This window comes from Eptatretus burgeri, chromosome 13, assembly GCF_056783735.1.
Source record: "Eptatretus burgeri isolate ZD-2024b chromosome 13, Ebu_testis_v1, whole genome shotgun sequence".
Taxonomy (NCBI): domain Eukaryota; kingdom Metazoa; phylum Chordata; class Myxini; order Myxiniformes; family Myxinidae; genus Eptatretus; species Eptatretus burgeri.
Genome location: NC_140973.1, coordinates 27,564,182 through 27,590,950, shown reverse-complemented (window position 1 = coordinate 27,590,950; position 26,769 = coordinate 27,564,182). Strand labels below are relative to the sequence as shown.

General features: G+C 43.7%; 2 protein-coding genes across 3 annotated transcripts in view; one reads left to right on the top strand and one right to left on the bottom strand.

Annotated features, from left to right (window-relative positions):
• Positions 1-26,769, bottom strand: part of LOC147014130 (zinc finger BED domain-containing protein 5-like) — a 90,381-nt gene that overhangs the window by 54,300 nt on the left and 9,312 nt on the right. Inside the window, exon 3 of one of the 2 annotated variants that reach the window (XM_085851825.1) lies at positions 6,085-6,236. The gene's annotated coding sequence lies outside the window, so the exon portion shown is untranslated. Of the gene's footprint in view, positions 1-14; positions 1,422-6,084; positions 6,237-26,769 lie in introns of those variants that run through there. The other variant, XM_085851826.1, reaches the window with a different exon arrangement.
• Positions 1,352-16,497, top strand: LOC147014131 (uncharacterized). The gene is made up of 4 exons (XM_085850591.1): positions 1,352-2,117; positions 6,665-6,723; positions 15,649-15,837; positions 16,071-16,497. The coding sequence occupies exons 1-4, from the start codon at positions 1,416-1,418 to the stop codon at positions 16,495-16,497; spliced, it is 1,377 nt and encodes a 458-aa protein (XP_085706717.1). The 5' UTR covers positions 1,352-1,415.

Sequence of the window (26,769 nt, the reverse complement as noted above, 5' to 3'; positions counted from 1 at the left end):
GTCATGTGACTCACCCATGTTCTGATGTTGTGCTGTGCTGTGCTGTGGCCGTGTCTGAATTAAACCTGTTGTTCACACTTCAGAGCCTTCGTCTCTGTCTATCAAGTACATTACAATCACCATCTTGTGGGAAGAGTCGCAAAAGGAGAATTGATTGAGAGTGTAAGCAACAAGAAAAATAAATAAATGAAACAGCAGGTGATAAATGAAAGCGAGTAAGTTAAGCTCGATGGTAGAAATGAGCCAATGTTCCACCTTCCTTCCCTTCCTTCCCTCCTTCCCTCCTTGTAGACTGTGGATACTTCAGAGGACCACTTCCTTTTCTCTTGGAGATCGATTTTGGTCAAGTCCTCGACACAAAAGTACTGGTCATGAGAGACACCCTGAGGAGGTGTTGTGGCTTGGCATCCATTTTTAGGTCCATCACGATGAACACGATCCAGCTTAATGTCCACCAGATTGAATTTCTCGGCAAAGAGATTATTCACTGGAGCCAAGCAATCTTCACCTTTCTGCTGGGGGAGACCGATAACGCGGAGGTTGTTGTGACGATTTTCTGATTCTTGATTGTGCACTTTTAGAGCAATCCAAAACAACATGATGTATTTCTTTCCAAAAGAACTACAGACATAATGACCAATGTTATTATGACTACCAACCTCCATCGTTAACACAGGTGCAAAAAGCCATTATTCTGGTGTAAACAATTTTAAATAAACGTTGCAGTGTCATATATGTGTTCAGTGTTCCAAGCCACACTGATCTACATTATACTTATCCGCATTATTGTTTCTTTCTGCAAATCATCACACTTACAAACTCGATGGTGTTCATTGAATACTTACCCTGCACAGTCAAAGGTTTTGGAGATATTGAGGTGCAACGTTTTTGGGTTTTTCCAAGATGGCGTCTGTACCACGTGACCTATGATGTCATAATAATGAATAAACAATCATTCTACAGGGAGAGGTACTCCAAGGGTAAAATTTTGTGTCAATCGGACCAATGGTTGCTGAGAAAGTGTATTTTAAAAATGCAGACACATACGCACATACGCACGTACGCAACCGAATGTCAAACCCGAACAGCTTTTCGCTTCGCGAGCGCAGGGTAATAACGTGGAGGATGGTTGTGAGAGGGGGATGGAACACAATTAATCATACAATGAGACAGGAAAATGCACAGCTTGACGCAACAGCAGAGGACCCAGAAAGAAAGAGAATATTTTTTGACCTCGTTTTCTTTTTAATTATTCGGATCTTCCATAAACCCATAAACCTTGTTTACCATACGTGTGCCAAGCATACATTATAAAGAAAACAATTTTTGTTCGAGAAAAAAAAAAATCACACGAATTTCAAGACCTCCCCGGCTCCCTCTTTCCAGCTCTACTGCCCTGAGTGCAGCAACAATGAATGGCAAAGAAAACAAATAAAAAGGAGAGAGAGAGAGAGAGAGAGAGAGAGAGAGAGAGAGAGAGAGACAGAGAGAGACAGAGAGAGACAGAGAGAGACAGAGAGAGACAGAGAGAGACAGAGAGAGACAGAGAGAGACAGAGAGAGACAGAGAGAGACAGAGAGAGACAGAGAGAGACAGAGAGAGACAGAGAGAGACAGAGAGAGACAGAGAGAGACAGAGAGAGACAGAGAGAGACAGAGAGAGACAGAGAGAGACAGAGAGAGACAGAGAGAGACAGAGAGAGACAGAGAGAGACAGAGAGAGACAGAGAGAGACAGAGAGAGACAGAGACAGACAGAGACAGAGACAGAGACAGAGACAGAGAGAGACAGAGAGACAGACAGAGACAGAGACAGAGACAGAGACAGAGACAGAGACAGAGACAGAGACAGAGACAGAGACAGAGACAGAGACAGAGACAGAGACAGAGACAGAGACAGAGACAGAGACAGAGACAGAGACAGAGAGAGAGAGAGAGAGAGAGAGAGAGAGAGAGAGAGAGAGAGAGAGAGAGAGAGAGAGAGAGAGAGAGAGAGAGAGAGAGAGAGAGAGAGAGAGATATGATGTTGAGTGTTAATAGTACCGAACAGATGGTGTTCGTGTATGATGGAATGATTGCTCATAATGTTACCCATATGGCAGTACAGAACGACAAGATAGTATAGTTTTGGATAAATCAAGTCTGGATCCATTTTACATTTTTTGAGACCCCCGCCCCCCTCCGCCCCTGTTTGAGATCCCACGACAAGATCCAATGCCTGTTTGACCCACAAACGTCCTTGCAGAAAATCCAAACGAAACCAGTTTGTTAGTCATCTCCTCCTTAATGAGTTTCACCACTCAGACTGCTATTTGCAGCTTTAACTCAAATTTTGACACTGGCTTATTGCTTTTGACATTCCCTAAGCCATGTTTTAAACATCAACTTGTTAAACCGTAATCTTCTCTCCAGCCTTTCTCATTTACTGACACACATGAAAAACTGCAGCCATAGTATTCTAATTCCCAACGCTCAATTGAATGCAGAACTCGCTCAAAAATATTCAACTTTTTTTTTTTACTCTATTTCATTATGGCTGCTCTTATCAGGAGCTGAAAATGATGTTTTTGTATTAGATTATATTTTCTGCCTCAAAACAAGGTCATTTGAATCTGATGTTATTATTATCCTACATTTATCGTTAAAACAAATTATTTAAAATCATTATCATGATGATGATCATTATTGTTATTATTGTGACGTCATTGCTTCATCCTTGTTTGACGGAATGATGCAGATGTAGTGCACGTCCCTTGGAGTTGACTAGTCTGAGTTTGGTTCCTGATCGACCATAAACCGTCGGATTGTTTTTTTGGAGGTGGAACATTTCATCACCGAGTGCGCCGTCCCTTGGATGGACATTAAGCCGGATGACCCATATGCTTGAATTAGTTGGTGAATTCTAAAGATGCCTGTGTCTTTTATGAAGTATAGGTGAGTTCTCACCGGCACCCTGAAGAAATTCCAAATTCCTTCCAAGATCACTTTCAGTTAAAAGCCAGGCCTAGCCATGCCATTCCTGAACGATTTGGAACAAAACATTACCCCCAACTGACCCCACACGAAGTTTGGAATAATTGGGATCGTTTAAACTCCATAATTCTGGATGTGATTCACGATTAAAGCTCCAGATCTTAAACAAAAGGTGTCCGTAAAAGAATGGTGGAAAAATAAAATACAAGCCGGTAGGCGACATAGGTGGTCGCTAGACTAAGGCGAATTTGAAATAGGTAGATTAGAGAACACATCAGATGGCATTTTTGCTATTCGTTGTTCCATGTAGGAACATGACGAGCAACTGTCCATTCATCATTTGTGTTCGATTCCCTAACCCTACGTTAGGGAATCCCAACGCGAACGTTTGGGTGAAAGCATATAGTAATATAATTGCATACGAGTCATACAGGTTTTGACGGATTGGGCTGAAACTTTTTGACAAAGAGATTGATTATAGTGCGCATAAAAGCCTGGAAGCCGATTTTTGATTTTCGAAAAAATATATTTTTTAGGATTTTTCAAAAATTTCAAAGTCCCGTTGCTAGGCAACGGTGGTATCCATAGCAACGGTGCTCAAAATCATAGAACTAGATCCTGGTATGAACCTACCTGTCAAGTTTCATCAAAATCGGTTGACTCCTCTGGCCACCAGAGCTGTCCATTACATACAGACATATAAACATACAGACAGATGGAAAAAGTGAAAATAAGGGTACTCTCGCGACGACCCAACAAGCTGGTAGGCGACATGGGTGGTCGCTATATAATTGCATACTAGTTATACAGTTTTTGACGGAAGGGGCTGAAATTTTTTGAAAAAGAGGTTGATTATAGTGCGCATAAAAGCGTGGAAGCCGATTTTTGATTTTCGAAAAAAATATATATTAAAATATTTTTCGGATTTTTTCAAAAATTTCAAAGTCCCGTTGCTGGGCAACGGTGGCGTCCATAGCAACGGTGCTCAAAAGCATACAACTCGATCCTGGTATGAACCTACCAGTCAAGTTTCATCCAAATTGGTTGACTCCTCTGGCTTCCAGAGCTGTCCATTACATACATACAGACAGATGGAAAACCTGAGAATAACGGTAGTCTCGCGACCACCCAACAAGCGGGTAGGCGACATGGGTGGTCGCTATATAATTGCATACTAGTCATACAGTTTTTGACGGATTGGGCTGAAACTTTTTGACAAACAGGATGATTATAGTGCGCATAAAAGCACAGAAGCCGATTTTTGATTTTCGAAAAAATAATTTTTTTAGGACTTTTCAAAAATTTCAAAGTCCCGTTGCTTGGCAAAGGTGGTATCCATAGCAATGGTGGTCAAAAGCATACAACAAGATCCTGGTATGAACCTACCAGTTAAGTTTCATCAAAATTGGTTGACTCCTCTGGCCTCCAGAGCTGTCCATTACATTCATACAGACAGACGGAAAACCTGAGAATAACGGTAGTCTAGCGACCACCCAATTAAGTTTTGTTCATGCACCACGTTTTTACAGATGCCTTCTGTGAACTCAGGCTATAGTGTTGAAGAAGAAAGGTAAAATCACATTGTGGAGCATTTAATCTTTCAGAAGGACCTCAAGCTGCCCTTTGACCTTCAATATTTGGAAAACACTTCATACACTTTTGGCTACTCACTTAAACACAAGGAAACACAAGGAAATCAGACACAAGTGGAGGACATTCAGCCCATCATGCCTGTGCCGCATCAACACCACAACAATTTATCAACACCAGACCAAAAGAAGAAAATGCAAAATGTTGATTTTTAATTTAATTAAGTGGATTTTGTGGGATTTTTTGTCGTTTTTGTAGGTTTTTTTTTCTCTCCCCCCTCCCCTCCCAAGGGAGGGAGCATAGGCTTGGTTAAAAAACACACATCAACCACACAACCCTTGACAAGACCCCCACCAACAGTACTCCGGACACATGCACACAATCACCCATCAATACTCAAACTACATAAAAGTCTTATCAACAACCCTATACCCCTCTATCTCCATAACTTCCAGGTACCTATCCAATTCTAATTTATACTTATCTACTGTTTCTGCTGCCACTACTTTTCCAGGGAGACCATTCCACGCATTAACTCCTCTCTGAGTGAAAGTCCCCTGCTTTACTACCATCTTAACTCTCCTCTTCTTTACTCTCAGGCTATGGCCCCTGTTCCAATCACTGCCTACTCTGTTGAATAATTCATCTGCACTTATTTTATCGATACCTTTCATTATCTTAAACATCTCTATCATATCTCCTCGTAGCCACCTCCTTTCTGGTGTATTAGATAGTCTTAGGGTAGCATGAGCCTCCATTTGGCCTGTAAATGTATCAGACAAATATTTATGAACAGTTTTGTAATCTGCCTCTGCCAGAGCACATCACGTGACCTGGTGAGGCAACCAACATCTTGTAACTGTAGCTTGAGCTTTCAGTGTGCATTTACGGAAGCAAGCAGCAAAAGCAAATGTTGCGATGGAATTCAAAGCAAATGTTGCAATGGAATTTTAAAAATTCGAGATAGTTTGCAAGTCAACATACAACCTTTATGTCTTATTTTTTGTTGTTGTATTTTTTTTAACATGATCTACGGCTCTTAGAGTAGCTGTTCTATCTTTTTGAGCACATTAACCCTCACCCTGCAACTCAAAGGTTACTATATTCCTCCTATCTTCTTGCTCTCCTTTTTCATCATCCATTCCTTTGTTTGTTACATGTCCCACTTTCTGTACGTTGCCTTCCTTTTTTCTTCCACGAGCTCAGACTTTGGAGACAAAAAAATGTATCAATCTGATATCCTGGACACAGTTTCGCTTAACAGATCACCAATGACAATTGTGAAAATTCTTCAGAATCTGAATATTGGAACAAGGATGATGCGGAAAACAGTATTGTGACTAGTGGATGTACCACAGCCTCAGTGGTCCTAATTACCAATTCGTTATGATCCTCTTACATAAGTGGTCCAGTGGTTAGATCCTTGCAGTTATGCTGCAGACCTCTTTGACACGTGGATGTCTGAAGATAATGAGAATGGAGCTGCACATGAAGCTGTAATTTGTAAACCGTATGCATAGCACCATTCGTTAGTGGACGTTAATGATCCCAGAGTGTCCATTGCGAAGAGTAGGGGAGCGAGAGGACACTGAGACAGCACGACAGGCACAGCACAACACCGCTGGGCCGCACCGCAAGCATGTTGGGCTTGAAAAGTGAAACGGCAGGAAAAGATCTGCGTGAACAAGGAAGAGGAGGGGGGAGCACATCAGATAATGAAAGTAGATCACACAAAAAAGTAAAACAATGCGATCTCGTATTAAAAAAAGACAAACATTCACAACATTTTCAGTGAGCGGACTGGATGACACTGAGACACCATGGCGATGTTCCAAATTACTGCCCTAACCACTGCTGGGAAGGCAACGGCAAACCACCCAGGATAGCACTTGCCAGGAAACTGCTTTGGCAGCGCCGACACTCTGTAACAGAGTATGGAACATTAGATACCATCGCACATACTGTACACTAAAGTTTCTGTAGTCCACATATTTACTAATAGCAAATACTACCCGTCACTTCGCTGATGGGAATACTAAGAGAGAGAGAGAGAGAGAGAGAGAGAGAGAGAGAGAGAGAGAGAAAGATAGAGAGAGAGAGAGAGAAAGAGAGAGAGAGAGAGAGAGAGAGAGAGAGAGAGAGAGGGTGGGAGAAAAAAAGAGGTATGAGAGAGACAGGTGGGAGAAAGAGAGAGAGACAGGTGGGAGAGAGAGACAGGTGGGAGAGAGGGACAGGTGGGAAAGAGAGACAGGGGTGAGACAGAGACAGGGGTAAGAGAGGGAGAGGGGAGGGGAGAAAGGAGTGGGAGAAAGGAGTGGGAGAAATGAGTGGGAGAAAGGAGTGGGAGAGAGGATGTGGGAGGGAGAGGAGGGGGGGGAGAGCAGATCAGAATATAATGAAGGCAGACTGCACAAAAAAGTGAAACAATGCGATCTCACGTTAAAAAAAAAAAGAAATTCACATTTTCAGTGGTCAGACCAGATGACACCGAGGCACAGCACAACACCGCAAGGCCACACTAAAGGCATGTTGGGCCTGAACTTTGTACTTTGATCCATTGACCACAAAGGAGAATAGGATGTATTTTTGTTTGCGTTTATCAGTGACAGTGCGTGCCACCTATGGGTACTTTTGCGTGTGATTTAGCACTGTGCGTAGCATGGGGTGGTGTTTCACCTTACCACATCACTCACTCGGCAATTCCACATCATAAAAAGACATGTGGGAACACCGTGGGGCCGCACCACAGGCCTCTCTCAAAATACCACCTATCACTAGCAAATACCATAGCAAGAGAGGGAGGAGCAGGGAGGGGGTGGGAGAGAGGAGGGGCTGAGGAGTGGGGGCAAGGATGGGGGAGCAAGGAGGCTGGGAGAGTGAGGAGGAGAAGAGAGTGTTCTTGACTTGCGTTTGGTCGGGGCACTTGAGGGAAGCTGGGGTGGGGGAGGGAAGGTTACCATGACTGTAGGTTTATGTTCACTTACAGTCTAGCTTTACCCCCTTACACTTCTTAGAGGTTTATAAGTGAGACTTGAGGGAGAGGGTTAGTTTACCCCCTTATACCTTATGGAAGCGAAGGAGGCTTAATTGAGAAGAGGACTTGAGGGAGTGGGGGATGGGGAGGGGGGGTTAACCTCCTACAATTTCATAGGAAAGCCAATTCATAAATGTGTTTGCCATCCCACAGATGGATGTAAAACTGGATGTCCTGTCTGCCGGAATTAGTGCAGGATTGAACGAAATGGGGTATGTTCAAACAGCACGTTCAAACAGGTTCAAACAGCTGGAGTTCAATCAGCATGTACCATTTTAAAAGAGATTATAACATGGGCTTCCCTTGAGGAATGAGACTCGTACTGCAGCTGCTGTCATGGAACTGGAACTCTCTGCGGTGGTAATTATTACTCTGACTATTAACATTACTTGTCTTATCTTACATTTTTTACTTTTGTCAGATCTTACTAAAACAATGGAACACACATTTATATTTGTATTTTTTGTGTAAATATGAAGACTACTTCTTTTACTTTATCACATTAACATTGTCTTGCATGTCAACTTGTAATTTTATTTTCAAATACAACAACCACTGTGATAAGAAATGTCAATTACACTGCTGTCGACTGTATCAACATGGCTCGCTAATGAACAAACATCAAAGAATACCACTAAAAGTCGAGCAACAAAGTTATTACAAATATTTAAGCAAAAAGATGAACAAGGCAAATGGAAAGGTAAGAGAATGGTGAAACAGAGGTGTGTTCCATCAACAAACAGCTTGTAGAGTGCTTGCCAAGTGGCTTAAGTACTCAAGCAAGCAGTCCAGCGAAACGGTTGACAAGGAACGGTTGGCTTGGCAAGTGATAGCAAGCTGATTGGTAATGGGACAAACCCCAGCACCTTCATAAATGCAAAAACAAAAACTGGTGAAAAATATGGAGGGATAATCGCCTTGCTTAAAGTCACAAATTTCTCTAAATTTTCAGATTTCACTTAAGATTTCGACACCTCAGTCCACGAGCTCCAATCCTCAAATCCAAAGACAGATTTTGATTATATACTTTAATTAGTCTGTGAGAGGCCAAGTCAAGGCATTGTTGAGCAGACCAAAACAAAATGGTGGCTTAAGACCCCGGCGAGATGACAGCATGCTGACCAAGATAGCACGCTGCCATCTTGATGAGGCTTTTTTTGTTCATTTTAATGATGAGCATCCTGTTAATTATCTTCAAAAGGGGTGTTTAAAATTACCCAAATACCAAGTTTTCATTCCTGCACTCCCTTGGAGTTCTCTTAGTATGCCTGCAAAGTTTCGGGCCACTGGATTTCATGATTTTGCAGTTACTGAGGACACACACACACACACACACACACACACACACACACACACACACACACACACACACACACACACACACACACACACACACACACACACACACACACACACACACACACACACACACACACACACACTTATTAATATAGATAGAAAATTTCCAGAAAATTATGTGGGTGGTAACAGAGAAATTTAGTGATTATCTCATTGGTGCAAAGTTCATGCTTTTGATGGACAACTATCCCATGAGCTAAACTGGGAGCTGTGGGCGACACAGTTAGCACTATTTGACTTCAAGAAGAAGTGCCGAAGTGGCAAGAGTAATGCCAGCACAGATGCCCTGTCTCAGAAGGAGTCCACTTCTGAAACAAATCAAGAGTATGACGATGTTGTTTGGTATGCCATGTTTGCTGTGACTACATTCCACTGCGGTACCTAGAAGTTTGAGAAAAACCATTTTCAACTGGAATCAGAGAACCAATTACGAGTCTCCAGGAAGTGCAAACAGGTATACCACTACCTGCAGTGTCATCTCTTCCATTTTTTTTTACAACAGAAGAGCTGATTGATATGCAAAAGAAGGATCCGGAGATGAAGGACTTTTTGCCATTTTGTAAGCAAAAGAGGAAACTGAGATTGGAGGGACAGGGAATCTATGTCAAAAAATACACTTTTTCTGTCCAATCAGTGGAAAAGGATCTTCATGAGATATGGAGATGAGGCAAGGTTGAAGATCCTTTTGATGGAGATCTGGAACAACTGATATTGGCACAAGTGCTCAGGAAGAGAATACTGCAGTGTCTGCATGATGAAGCAGGACATCAAGGCATTGAGAGAAACACTAGACTGGTTAGGTCCAGGTGTAACTGGCCAATCTCATACGAATATAAAGATATTCAAATGTGGCATTCAAAATAATAAAAATTATCGTCATGATTGATGTATTTACAAAGTACTGTCCACATGGGTGGTACCAACAAGAGATCAGATAGCTTTGACAACAGCAAGAAGTCTGGTGAAAGAGTGGTTTCTCCGATATGGTGTTCCACGAAGACTACACTCTTCTCAAGGCCATAATTTTGAATGTCATCTGATTAAAGAACTTTGTGGAATTTATGGAACCAAGAAGTCCAGAACGACTCCCTGCAGACCACATGGGAATTGACAGTGCAAAAGATTTAATCGTTCATTACACAACTTGCTCCGAACTCCACCACAATGACAAACAAGTGACATTGGCCAGAACACTTAGCTGAAGTATTGTATGTGTACAATGCAACTCCTCACAGTTCCACCAGATGCACACCTTTCTACTTGATGTACGGTCGTGACCCAAGGATGCGAGTCGATTTAATGTTGATCCGGGATGCTGCTGATGACGATGACTTATCTTTCTACAGTTGGTCGACCAATCACCGCTCTGCTTTATCCGATGCTTACAAAAAGCAGAGAAGCTTCTTGATAGAAAGGCGGAAAGCAGGAAGAAATTATTTGACCACAAGGCGAAGGAAGCTCCACTTGCAATCGGTCAACGTGTGTTGCTGAGGGATTGGACGTAAAAAAGTGGTCACAAGATTCAGGACATTTGGGGGCATCAAGTATATAATGTAATGGAACAATGAGATCCAGAAAAGGTGGTCTACAGTGCATTGTAGAACCTGCTGATATGTCTAGATGGAGACATTGTGCCAACAGAACAGAAATGAGAGTCTGTTGTGTTCCCTCAAGTTCATAAAAAGTGATATGTCCTGCCCATGATATGTCCTCAGACTCCTGACCCGGGTTGACCGAGCCTTTTATTTAACTACCAATAAACATGATAAGACAGATCGTGACAGAGAATCACAGGAGGAAGATGCAGCAGAGTACATTTGTAAGAGTTTTTCAACTGAGAAAATGTTTACCACTAGGCAATCAGACGTGGAAGGAATAGAACAATTCAAGGACTAAGCAGTGATAGAACAAATGGAGAATGGAAATGAAGCGGAGGATCAGGAAGAGGAAGTTGCTGCAGCAGAACCACTTTCTTGGAAGTCATCACGATCAAATGCAGGGATGAACTCTAACCCATTCAAGGAGCCTTGATCTCTGTCAGCCCTTGAGATAAAGACACTGTCTGAGTTCACGATTGAACTGTGTCACGCCTCGCAAACAACTCATGACAACCGCCATGTTGGACCACTTTGACAAGTAGAAACAGTAGTCCCAAGCATTAAGGGATGGTTAACCTGTTCAGTACTCAAGTTGTAAATTTAATTTGTTTCGTGCTGCTGAAGACGCCAGCATTGTTGCAGGGAAGATTGTGGCAGGGCGATCACTGATTTGCAACATAGGTTTAACCTTTACAACACCCACTGGTTGTTTACAAGCAAAGACTGCAGGTAAAACCACCGGAGGGGTCCACAACCTCAACCTCCTGTAAGGACTGCCCATACTGTAAGGAGGGAATCGATATGGGAAGACATTGCGAAGTGGCTGGCTACTCCTGACCCCTCCCTCCCCTCTCTCCTATTCCTTCCCATTCCCACATTCACCCCCCACCCCACCTATGAGAAAGCTCCTATCCTCTCACCCTTTACCCCCCCCCCTCCCCTTCCGTGGGCAGTAGAGGCTATGGAGATCCAAAAGGTGGACTTGTAATCTAATTTTCTTTGATTATATTTCCGCTTAGATTCTTGTTTTGATTTCTGGCCTTTTGGTTTTTCGGGTTGATGTGTTTTCTTACATTTTCTTTTGATAAAAAAAGGTTTCGGCTCTTAAAACGCCCAATACCCTATCCACAACGCACGTGTGGTCACCCAATGGTTTGATGAGCATGAGACTGATGTTATCCATATGTCATGGCCTTCTCAGTCACAAGATCTGAACCCAATCGAGCATTTATGGGATATTCTTGAACAACACCTGAGACATCATTTTCCATATCATCAAACAGGTGTGAGTTGATTGATTTTTTCTCGTGGAAGAATGGTGCCGCATCCCTCCTGCAGAATTCCAGATGCTGGTGGACTCTCTATGCCAGGCCGCACTGGCCGCACATGGTGGCTCAACACCCAATTAAGTGACTTTACATTGGTGTTTCCATTTTTTTTGTCCACTACCTGTACCTGTATTAAGTAGGAGTGCTAAGGTGTATTTAGGGCAAAGGTATCATCAGCCAAATGGCCTCTTCCAGTGTCTAAGTTTGTGGCTACATCAAAGGTTCAGCCTTTACAACATCACAATTGACATGAACAGTTATCATATTAAAATTCACTCGATAACAGTGTAAAACATAGTTCAAATGCATACAGTATTAAAAAAACAAACAAACAAGAATTAGTCCACATGTATGAAGAGTACAATAATATAGGCCCATACTGTGGGCAACGCTTTGGCGTATAAAATAAACTTGTTGAGAAACATTTCAAGGCGAGAACCAATCCTGGACAGATCACTACTCCGTCACAGGACACACGACAGAAAATGACAGAAATCTGTAATTTGTTCATGGTGCCAGTGATAACTCGCCTGCCTTTTGAAAAATACACCATGGGAAACATAAAGTCCACCAATGACCAGTACTGGCAGACAGGTCCTTCAGTTTAACGTCCATCCGAGAGACGGCACACACACCGACGCCGAGCACTGCATGTGAAACACCAGGGTAGCAGTTTATAGCTGGATCGAGATTCGTACCCACGATAGACAGTTCAAGGGGGGGGGGGGCATTCCTCTAAGGCCGGAAGCTATGCTGCTATGTATATATATATATATATATATATATATATATATATATATATATATATATATATATATATATATATATATATAAATATATACATATACATACATATATAAATATATACATATACATACATATATATATATATATATATATATATATATATATATATATATATATATATATATACATACATATATATGTTGCACAAATGGAAAGCTGTGATTCAGCTCGACCTCGAATCCTGTCCAATGATAATTTATTGGATTGTCCACACTGAACAACCATCAAAGTGCCAGGGAGAAGGACAACAAGGCACCTGAGGCCAAAGAAATTCGATTTATCACAAAGGAAGCTCAGACGTGCTGCCTTTTCTCTGCTCGATGGTTGCATATCATGGGGTTTTTTGTGTGCATCCGGATTAGTTATACGGTTGATCACACAAAGCAAAGCAGGTGCACCTGCACATGCCGACTACGGTGTTCAAGTTCTGAAAACAACCTCGTCCTCGGCTCTGATGCCCAATCCCAATGAAAAGTTAGGCCCGTGAGCTTGGCCTGAATTTGATTTGATTACCAGTGGTTTATGAAAAAATTCTGAAAGCAACACCAACTCCAACGCATTCCTCCACCAGGCTAAACAGTTTACATTTTGTATCCACTGATAGGCCCGATCTGAATCCGGATCTGAACCAAAATCGAATCGGCTCATTCTTGTCACCGAGTCAACTCATCCACCTAGTTTGGTCACAACTTGTCCACAACATTTTGAAATAGCATCCTGTTTATCGTTTTTTGTCACATCTCTCAATGGTGAAAATCCCTCAAAAAAATTAAAATAAAATCCTAGTATCCACATCCAGATCTTCACCAAAATCTATTCAATTCTTCCATGTCACACACCCGACCTGTCCAATAAATTTCGTCCGAATCCGTCGACAACTTTTTGAGATATCCTGTTCCCAGACACCCACAGACAGACAGACAGACAGACAGACAGGGGTGAAAAAGTAAGCCCCGCCCACCTTCGGTGGCAAGGTATAAGTAATTGAACCTGAGATTTAAAATATTTATTTTTAATTAGCTGATCAGAAAGACGAGTATGGAAGTTGGAGAGTGTGTCAGAGTGAGGAATATGAATTCAAAGAATTGAAGACTTGAGGTGAAACCAGCCAAGGAAATAAGCTTTGCATCTAATTTATAGTGAGGGAAATAAACACACCAGGCAAGCAAATAAGCCTCATAAATTGTTGGTATTGGTGACCGCACGAAACAGCAGATGGGCGGTGCATGATGACATCTATCTCGAGAATACATACAGTATCACATGGCAATTTAATCACGAAAGGATTCTACTGGTTGCATCATATATGAGGTGAAGCTGCATTGCTTTTGCAATTCCCCTTTAGATCAGAAAGGGAATTTGGCCAATGGCCTACTCGTTTCAATTAAATATAGAAAGTCATTGGATATTTTATCGGCCTCGAGTGAATGCCATCAGGTGGAAGAGTCAGCTGAACCTCATCATGGACCCTTCCTCATCACGGCCAACATTCTCTTTGGAGCAACAACGCCATTGGCGTCACTGAAGTTCGCACCCTTTACCCGATGGAGAGTTGTGGATTGTACCATTACAAAAAAAGGGGAGTGAATAGGGTAACGGGGTTGAATCGGGTCATGGCCTGAGAAACATAATGTAAGAGGTGAACAGGATTAGGGTATGCAGGGTTAGGGTAGTTATGGTCAGGGTTCCCACCCGATTCAACCTGTTACTCTATTCACACCCTTGTTTTATAATGGTACAATCCATACTTTGAATCGGGTCTGGGGGAAAAATTTATATTAATGTATTCTAAATTGTAACAAATGGAGTTTTAGAAATGTAAGTTTTATGCTATAAGTTGAATTGGCTGTCCTTTCTGGCCAAGAGACTTTTGCCCTAAATGTTGATAAATGTCTTGGTCTGGAGCGGTGTGACCTGGGCTGATAACAGCGAACCTTTGCCTCGAAATGTACGAAGTGGCTTCTCGCCTCAAGGACACGTCTGCAGTCTGGGTTGGTAGCCCCCACCACTCTCCCATGAAAGTATAAAATGCTTTGAAATGTAAAATTGTTTCAGTGCAAGTACCTGAGGAAGTATTAGAATCTCAGTGGCTTGTACTCCTTGGAAATGACCAAGTACCAAGTTAGAATAAAACTCTCTGATGTAATGTGGAGGTGAATTGAATCGGGTTGGTTTAACTGTGAACTAAAGTAAGAATAAATGAAATAGAACCAAATAATATTGCAACAAATGGGGATTCTTAAGTTCATTGTACGAGGGTGAGAAGTGTATAGTGTATAATTAGAAAATAAATTGTTTCAAAGAAAGGACTTGTGTGGACATCGGTTTTCAGTGTTAATGGGTTTTATGCAGGATTTTATAACCAAATCGGACAAACGTTAAACTCTGCCTGAAGTCAAAGAGGATTCCACAATCGGCCAGGTAGAATCCTTCAGCGATCACAACGGGGTGGGTGGAAAAAAATCCACAACATAATGTAAGAGGTGAACAGGATTAGGGTAGTCAGGGTTAGGGTAGTTATGGTCAGGGTTCCTACCCAATTCAACCTGTTACTCTATTCACACCTTTGTTTTATAATGGTACAATCCATACTTTGAATCGGGTAAAGGGTAAGTGGTGCTAACTTCACGGACCCACGTCACGTCAGCCATTGTTATGTCCGCACACTGGCATGTTACATCAGTGCTGTGAATTAATGTTTGCTTTACGTTGATGATCTTTTACAGCACCCTGCCATTTTGTCTCGAGATGACCGACATGATGTGCATGATTAAGGCAGTCAATTCTACACTCATCTATATGGTCGAGTCCCGTCTTTAACACAACATTTGACGACGAGAACAGCTAAATTTTCTCTCCCGTGACCTCCTCCCTTCCTCGTTCTGCCAGGCGAGGCTCCCGTACTCTGGGGTTGCTGAATTCAGTCCTTTGTAACTTGTATTGTCGCGCTTGGCTTGGAAGACGTGAGCGATGCAAGAAAAAAAGCTTTACTGCTCCACTGCCTGGGTGTGGAAGGCCAACAGATATTTGGTACACTGGGCACTGCTTACACATTCGCTACGACCGTGACACTCATGGAATAACACTTCTCTGCCTCACAGAGTGTTCTTCTCTGGCGGTTTCTCTTCAGACAGCAGAAACATCTGCCGGGTGAGTCAGTACACCAGTACGTTGTGAACTTGACAGACCCAGCTAGCTCCTGTAAATTTGGGGTCCAAAAAGATAAGATGATTAGGGACTTGCTCATTGAAAAAAAGTCAAGTGCGAAAGAACACGGGAGACTTTTACTAGAACTGGACGATTTATCCCCGTCAAAAGCTGTGGAAATTGCATTTCAAGTTCAGTCCGCTGCCGACTTCACACCTCAACCTGCTGCTTTTCAGATCCCACCCACCCACAGCCACACAGAGGGCAGCACAAATGCTGCAGCAGCCTGATAGCCTGCTGACACAGACCCTGGCAAATGTGTACAGCAAATTCCTCAGCAATGTGTGCATCCCCGAGAGCGCTGTGAGAATTGTGACTGCTTTCCATGCTTGGCTAGCAACGGATTGCCCTGCATTAGAGCAGATATGTAGGAGCTGTCACAAACGAAATCATTTTTCCAAAGTGTGTCGCTCTGCCTCTATTACAACACCAGCAGCTCCAAAATCAGCATTGTGGGTACCCTCAAACTGCCTTACGTTACAGCACCAAGCACCTGACCGCATTCTCATTCCACATCGCCCGCCACGTGACAACCTCTTAGGTCTTGAACTCTTCATGGAGCTAGGTTTCAAGATGGATGTCAGTGGGTCAGCAGTTCTGTAGGTCACCTGTCCTTGGCAGTAGAAATGGCACATGCCGTTTAATGGCTCGACTTGATGGTGACCCTGGTCAACCAGCCACTGTGACACATTCTGCTCACCCTCCGTGACAAAGTATCTGTTAAACTCAAGCTCCTCTTGGAAGCTGGAATTATTGAACTCATCAATGTGGCCCCTTGGATCTCCAACTTGGTGGTTGCCAGGAAAACGTCAGGAGGGCTGCATCTCTATGTCGATTTTCATGCAGCAAATAGGGCTGTCCATCCCAGGCAAATATCCTCTTGCCACATCTGAGGAACTGACTACCCAGTTCAGCATTGGGTCATGTTTTTTTCTTCGCAGGACCTTCACCAAGGATATCTCCAGGTGCCCCTTCATGCTGATAGCAGGAACCTCACGATATTTGTCACCCACACGGGAGTATTCCAAAACACTTGGTTTCCTTTTGGGCTAAGCTCAGTCCCAAACTGTTTTCAGAAAGTGTTGTCCTCCATCCTCGCAAGGATTCCAGGAGTGGGTGTTTACCTAGATGACATTGTCATATATGGGCCTGATGCATCCATCCACGAGCACCTACATAGGGTATTTGAGGTGCTCACGAAATGCAACCTCACTTTGAATGGTGAAAAGTGAATGTTTACTGTGCCAGACATTGAATTTGTGGGATTTCGCCTGTCAGTTAGTGAGAGCTCCCTGCTTCAGTTAAACATCGAGGGCATCCAACACATCTTGGAGCCGACCTCAGCAGCCCATGTCACTTCTTTCCTTGGCATGACAGCCTATTACCTGTGGTTCCTGCCCCGATACTCCACCATGATGGCACTGCTCCCCAGCTGCTCAGAAAGGCCTATTCCCATCTCCTTGAAATAATGATCAACCTACTGCAACTGCAAGCCACACGGTTATCCTGTTGGCCTTCTCCATACATGAGGCTCCCCTCACTGAGAGAATGTGGTGAGCAGGATCAGCATCAGGAAATTGAGCCAAATATCCATTATTCCTCATTCAGTGCCTCAGGGGCCCCTATAAGTGTGGTGTAGCGGGCCTGCGGGGGCAGGGCATGATGTGGTGAGCGTGGTGGAGGAGTGGTTTAGAGTGGTCACGTGCTTGCACGGGATATAGGAGTGCGCGCCGCCTGAGGCGTGGTCGTAGTTGCTGTAGCCGTTGTGGCCTGGGAGCCTGTAAGTCGTGTGGCTTGTAGAGTGCATCGAGTACGTAATAAAGGGGAGTTACGGGCAACGTACGCTCACGCTCTCGCTCGTGCAATAAAGCAGGGTTGAACTGTTCCCCCGCTCGTGTCTGCCTTGGAGCACCTCTACCACGACACCACAATAAGGACATCCAGTGTTTCTGCAAGGATGACTGCATCATCTTCAAAATCAAGGTCAGAGATCTTGACATTCCCAAGTGATGCACCGCAGCTTGATCTCTCCGACATCTTCCCCAAAATCCAGTCCCTGCAAGTATTGAAGAGTGTGGGGGCCAATACACACCCTTGATGAACCCCAGTAACAAATGGAAATAAGTCAGAGATGGAACCACCACATCTTACAGCACTCTCTGTACCAGAGTATTGTTTACAAATCATGTCAATCAAATTTGGTGACACCATGCGAAGACCGAGAATCCTCCAGAGGGCATCCTGATTCATTGAATCAAATGCTTTGTGGAGATCAACATAGGCTGCAAGCAACCGCTGCCAAAACTCTTGTCTGTGTTCGGTGAGGACCCAGAGAGCAAGGATACGGTCGATCGTTAACTTCTGTAAAGCTTGACTGCTCTGGGCGCTAGTGCTGAAGCAGATGGTGGTGAGCCCTATGAAGAATTATCCGAGCAAAGACCTTGACCGGCACTGAGAGCAGCGTCACCCCTCAGTAATTGTTGCAGTCCTGGCGATCATCCTTCCCTTTCCAGAGAGGGACAAGAAGACCCCTTTTTCAGTCAGTTGGGATGATGCTTGTGCTCCAAACAGAGCACAGAATTGCATGCAACAACATGAGTGCAGCATTTCCACCAGCCTTGGGAAGTTCAGCATGGATGCCACAGATCCCTGGGGCTTTACCCCTTTCAACTGGTTCTCCGCAGCCTCTGTCTCTGCAAATGAAGGTGGTTCACAGTTGATTGGAGGGTCAGCAATGGGGATAGTTATACCCCTGACATCCAACTCAACAGCCAGTGGCTCAGCCTGGTACAGCCGCTCAAAGTAACCGGCTCAGCAGGCTTTCACTTCAGAGTCCACCACCCTCCGCTCTGACTGCAGTACACCAAGGGATGGGCTTGGATGATTGCAATGCACAAATTCCTCTGTAAGCAGGACGAGAATCACTTGTCCACAGGTGATGCTCGACCCATTCATATATTCCTCGTACAGAGGCCTCCTTGTCTTATTCGATTTCTTCACCCGATCACATCACGTGCCTTCTGGTTGAATAGTTTGCATTAACGGGAACAATTGTCTGGGTGGCAGATGAACGGTTGTTCTTTGCGGATTATGAAATTTTAACATTAGACATAATCCGCGGCGATGCTCATCATAACAGTCTGGAAGTGCGTCTGATGTATAAACAAGGAATGTAGTCAGCATTGGTTAGATATTTATCAGTATGCAGTCCTGATGAGGGTAAATAAGCCCTTGATGTTTAACTGATGTTGACCATGTAACCTCTGTCTGTTTTTTTTTTGTTTGTTTGTTTTTTCTATACCTTGTCAAGGCTCATGTGAGAGCTAAAGGCGCTGTCACACCTTGACGTTTTAGCCAGCAATGGCAACGTATAAAAATGTATGTAAAACGTTGGTGTACGCTGAAATTGAGGTTTTTTTTTTAAAGTTTTGGTCGTATTCATAACGTGTTGGTCGTATGCATAACATATTAGTAATGGGCACAGAACGTTTCGTTGTCTTATAGATAACTTATACCAACGAATGCTTAGCCTGTCGTCGGCGTTCACAACCTATGCCCAACGATAGTTTAACTTAGGCATAGCGCGCTGCACGTATCGCTGACGAACTCGTGGCGTAGCCTGTTAAAAGGCTTCCGCATGCCGATTTAAATCATAACCGCCTGAAAAAATGGAAGTGTCAACATCGCAGTCACACCTTGATGAAATAGACAGCGTATGCCGACCCATGAAAAATGTGTGTAAAACGCTGGCACACGTCGAATACGGTATGGGTAAGTTGTGTATACGTTAGGAGCATGCTGAAAAACGAGGAAGTACGCTGTCATATTCCGTTGTACGTCGAGTACGTCGTGAAATTTCAAGCATGCTGAAAAATTTACAACGTACTCGACGTATGGCTCACAAGTTCCACATACGCTGGCATAAGTTCTCTGCACGCTCCGCGATCGTTGACACACGTCGGACACACGTTACCTGTAAGTTACTCATAAGTCGAAACACGTCGAGGTAATGTTTTGCATACCCGAAACTTAATTTTTAACCTATGAGTAGCGTGCTTTGAACCTATGTGTAACGTATCTCAAACGCACATTGTCGTATGTAGACGAATTTGATTGACGTCTTCCGGATGACCACAGAACTTACTGAATGTGTTTCTAACTTACATCTACCATATAATGGCGATTTGGCAGCGTTTAGGGGAATTGGTATATACAAATGGGCTTCACAAGAGGAACCCGTCAGTGTTCCAGACTCCATGTTCAGTAGATGTCAATGTCAGTAGTATCAGTGGTAGTAGTAGAAGTAGTAGGTGAGGGTGTCAGTATTAGTAGTAGTATGTCCATGTCAGTAGTAATAGGTGAGTGTGATGGGGAGGGTGTGGGTGATGATGGATCCTCATTGCGTCCACGAATAGGAGACTGCTTTGCACCATTGTTCGATGTTCTTTTCGGCTAATTTTTTTTCTCATTCCCACGATGAACTATTTTTTTGTTTCAGTTTTAAAAGTATTCAAAACGACTTGGACAAATGCATAATGTACTAGTAATGAACACAGAATGCTTCGATAACTTATAGATAAGTTATACCAATGATTGTTTAGCATGTTTTAGGCGTCCACAACCTATGCCCAACGATAGTCTAACGTATATGCAGAGCGTGGCAGCGTATCGTCGACGATTACGTGAGGTTTTCTATTCATAGGCTGCAACTTCACTTTTAATAAATGCCTGTCATTCGCCAATTGTTTTTGGACGCTGGTGCTCGGCAATTGAAATCGTTTCCATTGAACAAGTTAAATCGCTTCCACTGGACTATTGAAATGATTTAATAATAATTAATGCTTGGTTATCCTTGGACACACTCTGGCTCGCAGCTCGTCGAACATCGCTGGGGGTATTCGCAGGAAGTTGATGAAGGATGCATGGTCCTCGTTCCGGAGTTCCACCATGAGCTGGTCTTATATGCCGTAATGGCGTCGCCTCCCGATCCATGGTCTGACCCAGTTCCTTCTCCTCCGTTCACGTCTTCTTCTCCCGGCTCTATTGGCACGCAACTGGTGCAGTGTCAACTCGATGAGGTCATGTTGATGCTCGAGGACAGGTAGGTATTGTCGTCTCAGCCTTGCCGTATCCTCCATCTCTCAGAATGACATCGACATGTACTCACCACGAAGTCTAAAAAAAGACGGGTTCCTCCTGCGAAGCCCCTTTTTATATACCAATTCCCCGAATCGCTGCCAATACTCCGCCATTATACGGTATCTGTAAGTTAGAAACGCGTTCATTAAGTTCTGTTGTCACCCTGAAGACGTCAAATATGTCGACGTCTTTTTCAAGTAACGTGTTGCGAAATGTGAACAACGTTCTTGTAGCGTGCTTCCAAAACGTTACTCATAGGTTAGAAATAAGTTTCGGGTACGCTAAACATTACCTCGACGTGTTTCAACTTATGAGTAACTTAAGGCCAGGTCACACCTTGACGTTTTAGCCAGCGATGACAACGTATTAAAATGTATCTAAAACGCTGGCTTACATTGAACTTTTGATGTTTTTTTTAAAGATTCGGACGTATTCATAGCGACTTGGTCTTATGTATAACGCATGGGTAACGGACACAGAACGTTTCGTTGTGTTATAGATAACTTATACCAACCGATGCCCAACGATAGTCTAACTTAGGCATAGCGCATTGCACGCATCGCCGACGATGTCGTGACATAGCCTATTAAAAGGCTGACGCACAACGATTCGAATCATAACTGCCGTAGAAATGGAAGTGTCAACATCGCGGTCACACCTTGGCGATCTTGCCAGCGTATGCCGACCTAAGAAAAATGTGTCTAAAACGTTGGGGCACGTCAAATACGGTATGAGTAAGTTTGGTATACGTGAGTACAACGCTAAAGTACGCTATCATACGTCGTAGTAAGTAGAGTACGTCAAGAAATTTTAAACATGTTCAAAATTTTACGACGGACTCGGCGTATGACACACGTTCCGCATTCGATGGGGATAAGTTTTACACACGATATGTGGACGCTTACACACGTCCACAAAGGCTACTTATAAGCTACTCATAAGTCGAAACGCGTCGCGGTAATGTCTTTTTAATGCGAAACTTATTTCTAACTTATGTTTGACGTGCTTTGAACCAATTCATTACGTAGTCCCAACACACATCGACGTATGTAGACGTATTCCAATGACGTCTTCCGGTCGACAAAAAAAAAAAAATGAACGTGTTTCTAGCTTACAACTGCCATATAAAGACGTGTTCCCAGCGGTTTTGGGAATTGGTATTTAAAAATTCTGCTCATAAAAGGGGAACCCAACAGTGTTTTCGAGTCCTTTTTGAGTCGATGTCCATGTCAGCAGTAACAGTATCAGTATTAGTATTAGTATTAGTATTAGTAGTAGTTTGTTCATGTTGGCAGTAGTAGGTGAGTGTGAGGGGGAGGGTGTGGGTTATGATGGATCGTCCTTGCGTTTAACGATTTAACGATTTAAATGATAAACTCAACGATTTAAATGGCTGCAACTCCACTATTGAAAGTAGACGCTTGCGCTCAACAATTGGATTTTTTTTACACTCAACCACTTTTAAACGGTACCACTCAGCTATTTTCATTGTTTACAATGAACGATTTAAATTGCTGTCACTCGCCTTTGTTTTTTGACGCTGGGGTTTTGAAATTTGAAGCGTTTCTTCTGAACGTGTTAAAACGCTCAAACTCGACTATTTTAAATAGACGCTGCCGATGGACAATTGGAATCATAGCCAAGCTAGACATCGAAGTGTGAACATCCTCGTCATGCCGAAGAAAAGTTTGAAGAATGCTGCAAATAAGTGTCCTGGCCGTGGCCGTGGACGCTGACGCAAGGACGATCCATTATACCGATGTCTTTCAGCCTATGAGTAACTTAAAAGTAGCGTCTGTCGATGTGTGGCAACGATCACGTAACGTGCCAACAACACGTTAATCATAGGTTAGAAATAAGTTTCGGGTACTCTAAACACTACCTCGGCGTGTCTCAACTTATGATTAACTTACAAGTAGCATGTGTTGACGTCTGTCAACGATCGCAGACCGTGCATACAACTTTTGTCAGCGTAGCGGAACGTGTGAGTCATACGCCGGCATACGTCGTGAAATTTCAAGCATGAAAAAATTTGAGGACAACCAAAAAGTACAACGTTTAAAGCCAGCGTACAACGACGTATGGCAGTGTTTTTCAGCGTGCTCTCAATGTTATCAAAACTTACCCATAACGTATTCAACGGGTGCCAGCGTTTTAGAAAAAAAATTCAAAAATCGGCATACGTTGGCTAAAACGTCAAGGTGTGACCGGGCCTTTACAAGTAACGTGTATCGACGTGTGTCAACGATCGCATAACGTGCCTACAACTTATGGCCAGCGTAGCGGAGCATGTGAGTCATACGCCGGCATACGTCATAAAATTTCAAGCATGCAAAAATTTGAGGACAACCCAAAAGTACAACGTTTAAAGCCAGCGTACTACGACTTATGGCAGTGTTTTTCAGCGTGCTCTTAACATATACAAAACGTACCCATAACGTATTCGACGTGTGCCAGCGTTTTAGACAAATTTTTCATAAATCGGCATACGCTGGCTAAATCGTCAAGGTGTGACAGCGGCTTAACATACAACGCACAAAAAGGGGGCATGAGACGAGAGGGGCGGGAGTGGGAGGGACAAAACAGTGGGGAACAGACACATTAGGAGATCTGTGGAAGGGAGAGGGATGGGACGGGGAACATGGGGAATAGAAGATGGACATTACAGGGACTTTCAGGAAGGAAAGCAGGGAATTTGAAGGAAGTGGGCTTGGGTGGATTATCGGGGGTAGAAAAGATCGAGGATTTGGATGGGGGAAGATAAGAGGTGGTGGTGAACAGCTGTTTTGAAAGACTGGAGGGAAGAATGGGAAAGAATAGAGTGAGGGAGTTTATTCCAAAGGCGGGAAAAAAGAGGAATGAAAGAGTGAAGGTGAGCAGTGATTCGTGATTTTGGTAGTTTTACCAGAAGGGGGTTGTTGACAGACCTTGAGCGCCCTGAGGAAATGTGGTGCGGACAAATCGCAGAGAGAGAGCAGGGGGGGGGGGAGGCTAGAGAGGAGATGGTAGAAGACAGAAAGACCACCGACCAACCTGCGGTGATTGAGTGAGAGGCCCAAAGACTCAGCCTCATTGCGGGAGATGCCGATGATCCGAAATGCCCTGGTTTCTACAGCGTGAAGCCGAGAAAGGTGGGAGGCAGGAGCACCAGCCCAGAGGGGAGAGCAGTACTCCATCAGGCTATGGACAAAAGCTTTGTAAGTGGTCAGGAGGTTCGGAGGGCCGAGGAAGGACTTTGCACGACGGAGGATTCCCAGTCGGCGACTGACTTTGGAGGTGAGGTTTGAAATGTGGCTTTCCCAGGAAAGGTCATTGGAAAAAAGTGAGACCCAGAAGCTTGAAAGAAAGGACTACTTCCAGAGGATTGTTGAGAAAGTGGATGGGTGGGTTTTCTAAATGGTCCTTTCGATGAGACATAGTGAGAGTGTGAGATTTGTCCGGATTGAAAGACATGTTCCACGTGTTGGACCAGTTTGTGATTTTATCCAGATCTGCAGTGAGCGAAGAAGCTGCTGCTTGCCGGTCTGAGGGATGACCGATGGTATGGCAGAGGGTGGAGTTAGAGGATAGATATAGAGGATTTTCCAGAGAGTCTGAGAGATCATTGATGAAAACCAGAAAAAGAACAGGGCCCAGAATGCTACCTTGAGCAACTCCAGCCTGGACAGGAAGAGGGGATGAAAGAACTCCATTTAGGGCCACACGTTTACTGCGACAGGAGAGGAAGTCTGTGAGCCATGAGTGGAGATGGCCTTGGATACCATGGGATGAGAGTTTGGTGAGTAGGGCAGGGTGCCAGACTGTGTCAAAAGCACGTGATTTGTCCAGGGATACGGCTCTGATTTCCTGTCTGGCATTGAGGACCTCCATTCATTGTTGGGAGAGCAGAAGCAGCATATCCAGGGTAGAGTGACCTGGTCTGAAACCAAATCAAGCCATTGGAGAAGAGGAAGGATTTCCTGTCTGATGCGATGATGGATTCCATAACCTTGCTGATGATTGGGAGAAGGCTGATTGGTCTGTAGTTGCAGGGATCTGTTTTTGCACCTTTATTATGCAGGGCAGTGATGTTTGCAGATTTCCAAGCAGATGGCAGATGACCTTGAGCAAATGAGAGGGTGAATAGAACAGAGAGAGGGTGAGCAAGAGCAGAAGAGCAGGCTTTGAGGGCACGTGGGCTGATGCCGTCTGTTTGACAGAGACGCCGGGCCGAGGCCTCTGGGTTGGAGGTGATGCTTTAGTGTAAGACTATGTCCGATGGAGATCGAGGGGAATGCTCGTCACACTCCACATGTTTCGATTTACCCGCCAATCACATCACGTGCCTTCTGGTTGAATGGTTTGCATTTGCAGGAACAATCGTCTGTGTAGCAGATGAACAGTTGTTCTTTGCTGTTTATGCAGTTTTATGGTGCGAGACATAATCTGCGGCGATGCTCACCATAACAGTCATGAGGTGCATCTGATGTTTATATATTTCCATATCCATATCTTTCTGATCTGCATCTGAAACTTTCTGTGATTTTTTCCTTCCAAGTTTGACAAGACAGTGACAAATTAATTCTGTGCACTAAAATTGGCTATTTGCATATATTTGATAATCTTCACCAGCTTTACACAAGTGCCATGAGCGGTACAGTAAGTCAGTAACATCAAATAAACATTTGTACACATATCTTGGATTGTAGTGGTTAACAGTGCACTCGGTTCCGACCTTCAACGGCAAAAGGACAAGCGAGGCAGCATTGGGATTTGGAGCGGAATAGAGAACTGCGAGGTGGGGGTGCAGGCGAGCTGCTGCTCCGAGCACACAGAAGGATCTCACGCTGTGACGTCCCCTGTGCCATGGCCATGCTCCTGTCCTCACTAAACCCATCAATATGAAAATCAGGGATGAACAACAGTACATCCATGCAGAATGTATTGCTTATCTGCAGATTTGTGGATGCCTTTCAACATTTGCTCAGCCAAATTGATCAAAATCAAACCCCAGGAAACTGCGAATGACTTTTTGTCTGGTCCCGAGTTGTCCAACCCAAGTCTGCACTTTAGTTTCCTCAATGTGACATCGGGATTAGCGAGAGCCAAGCGGTGTATGAAAGGGTTGGAGGAATATCCGATTGAGTGTGAAGCTTACCTAAATGGTTCTTCCATCAAATGTTCTCTAATTCCGTTCTTTCTGGTGGCTTGCACGCACTATTAAACTTTCCCCGTTCTTGCTGCTGGCAGCCCGTGCAAAAGGTCGCCTCATTGAATTTATCAAGGTGCTAAGGTGCTATTACTATTCCATCGAATATTTGATGGCAGAAGGCCATTTAGAAACTACACTTATTTTGCCATCAATTTGTGCCTGAGAATGCCATCTGCAGTCAGATTTGTGTCACCACCAGTCACATCTGACCATTTGAAAAGCCAATGTGCCCTGTGGTCAATCACCTGTTCCCAATGATCATGAAGAAGGTTTTCTTCTGAGTAGGTAGGCTTCAGGACAAAGCTCATGAGGTACATACATGTTCATAGTTCAATTGATGCAATGCCCCTTCGAGGCAGTTGCACGAAACATGAAGGCCGAAGGTGGCAAACAAATTCGGAATCGTCTAAGTATCACAAGACAAAAATTGAATGAAACATTTATATTTCGTTTTGTCGTATAATTAATTATGAACAGAATACAATGAGGTTTACAAAAACATAACAATTACAAACATATGGAAGTCCAATATCCATATCAATAAG

Excerpts from the sequence above, each read along its gene's own strand:
- LOC147014131 (XM_085850591.1), top strand. The coding sequence starts at position 1,416 with ATGGCAAAGAAAACAAATAAAAAGGAGAGAGAGAGAGAGAGAGAGAGA. Across the intron at positions 6,724-15,648 it reads AGGGTGGGAGAAAAAAAGAG|ACGTGAGCGATGCAAGAAAA; the intron begins GTATGAGAGAGA and ends TTGGCTTGGAAG. Across the intron at positions 15,838-16,070 it reads ACAGCAGAAACATCTGCCGG|ATCCCACCCACCCACAGCCA; the intron begins GTGAGTCAGTAC and ends GCTGCTTTTCAG.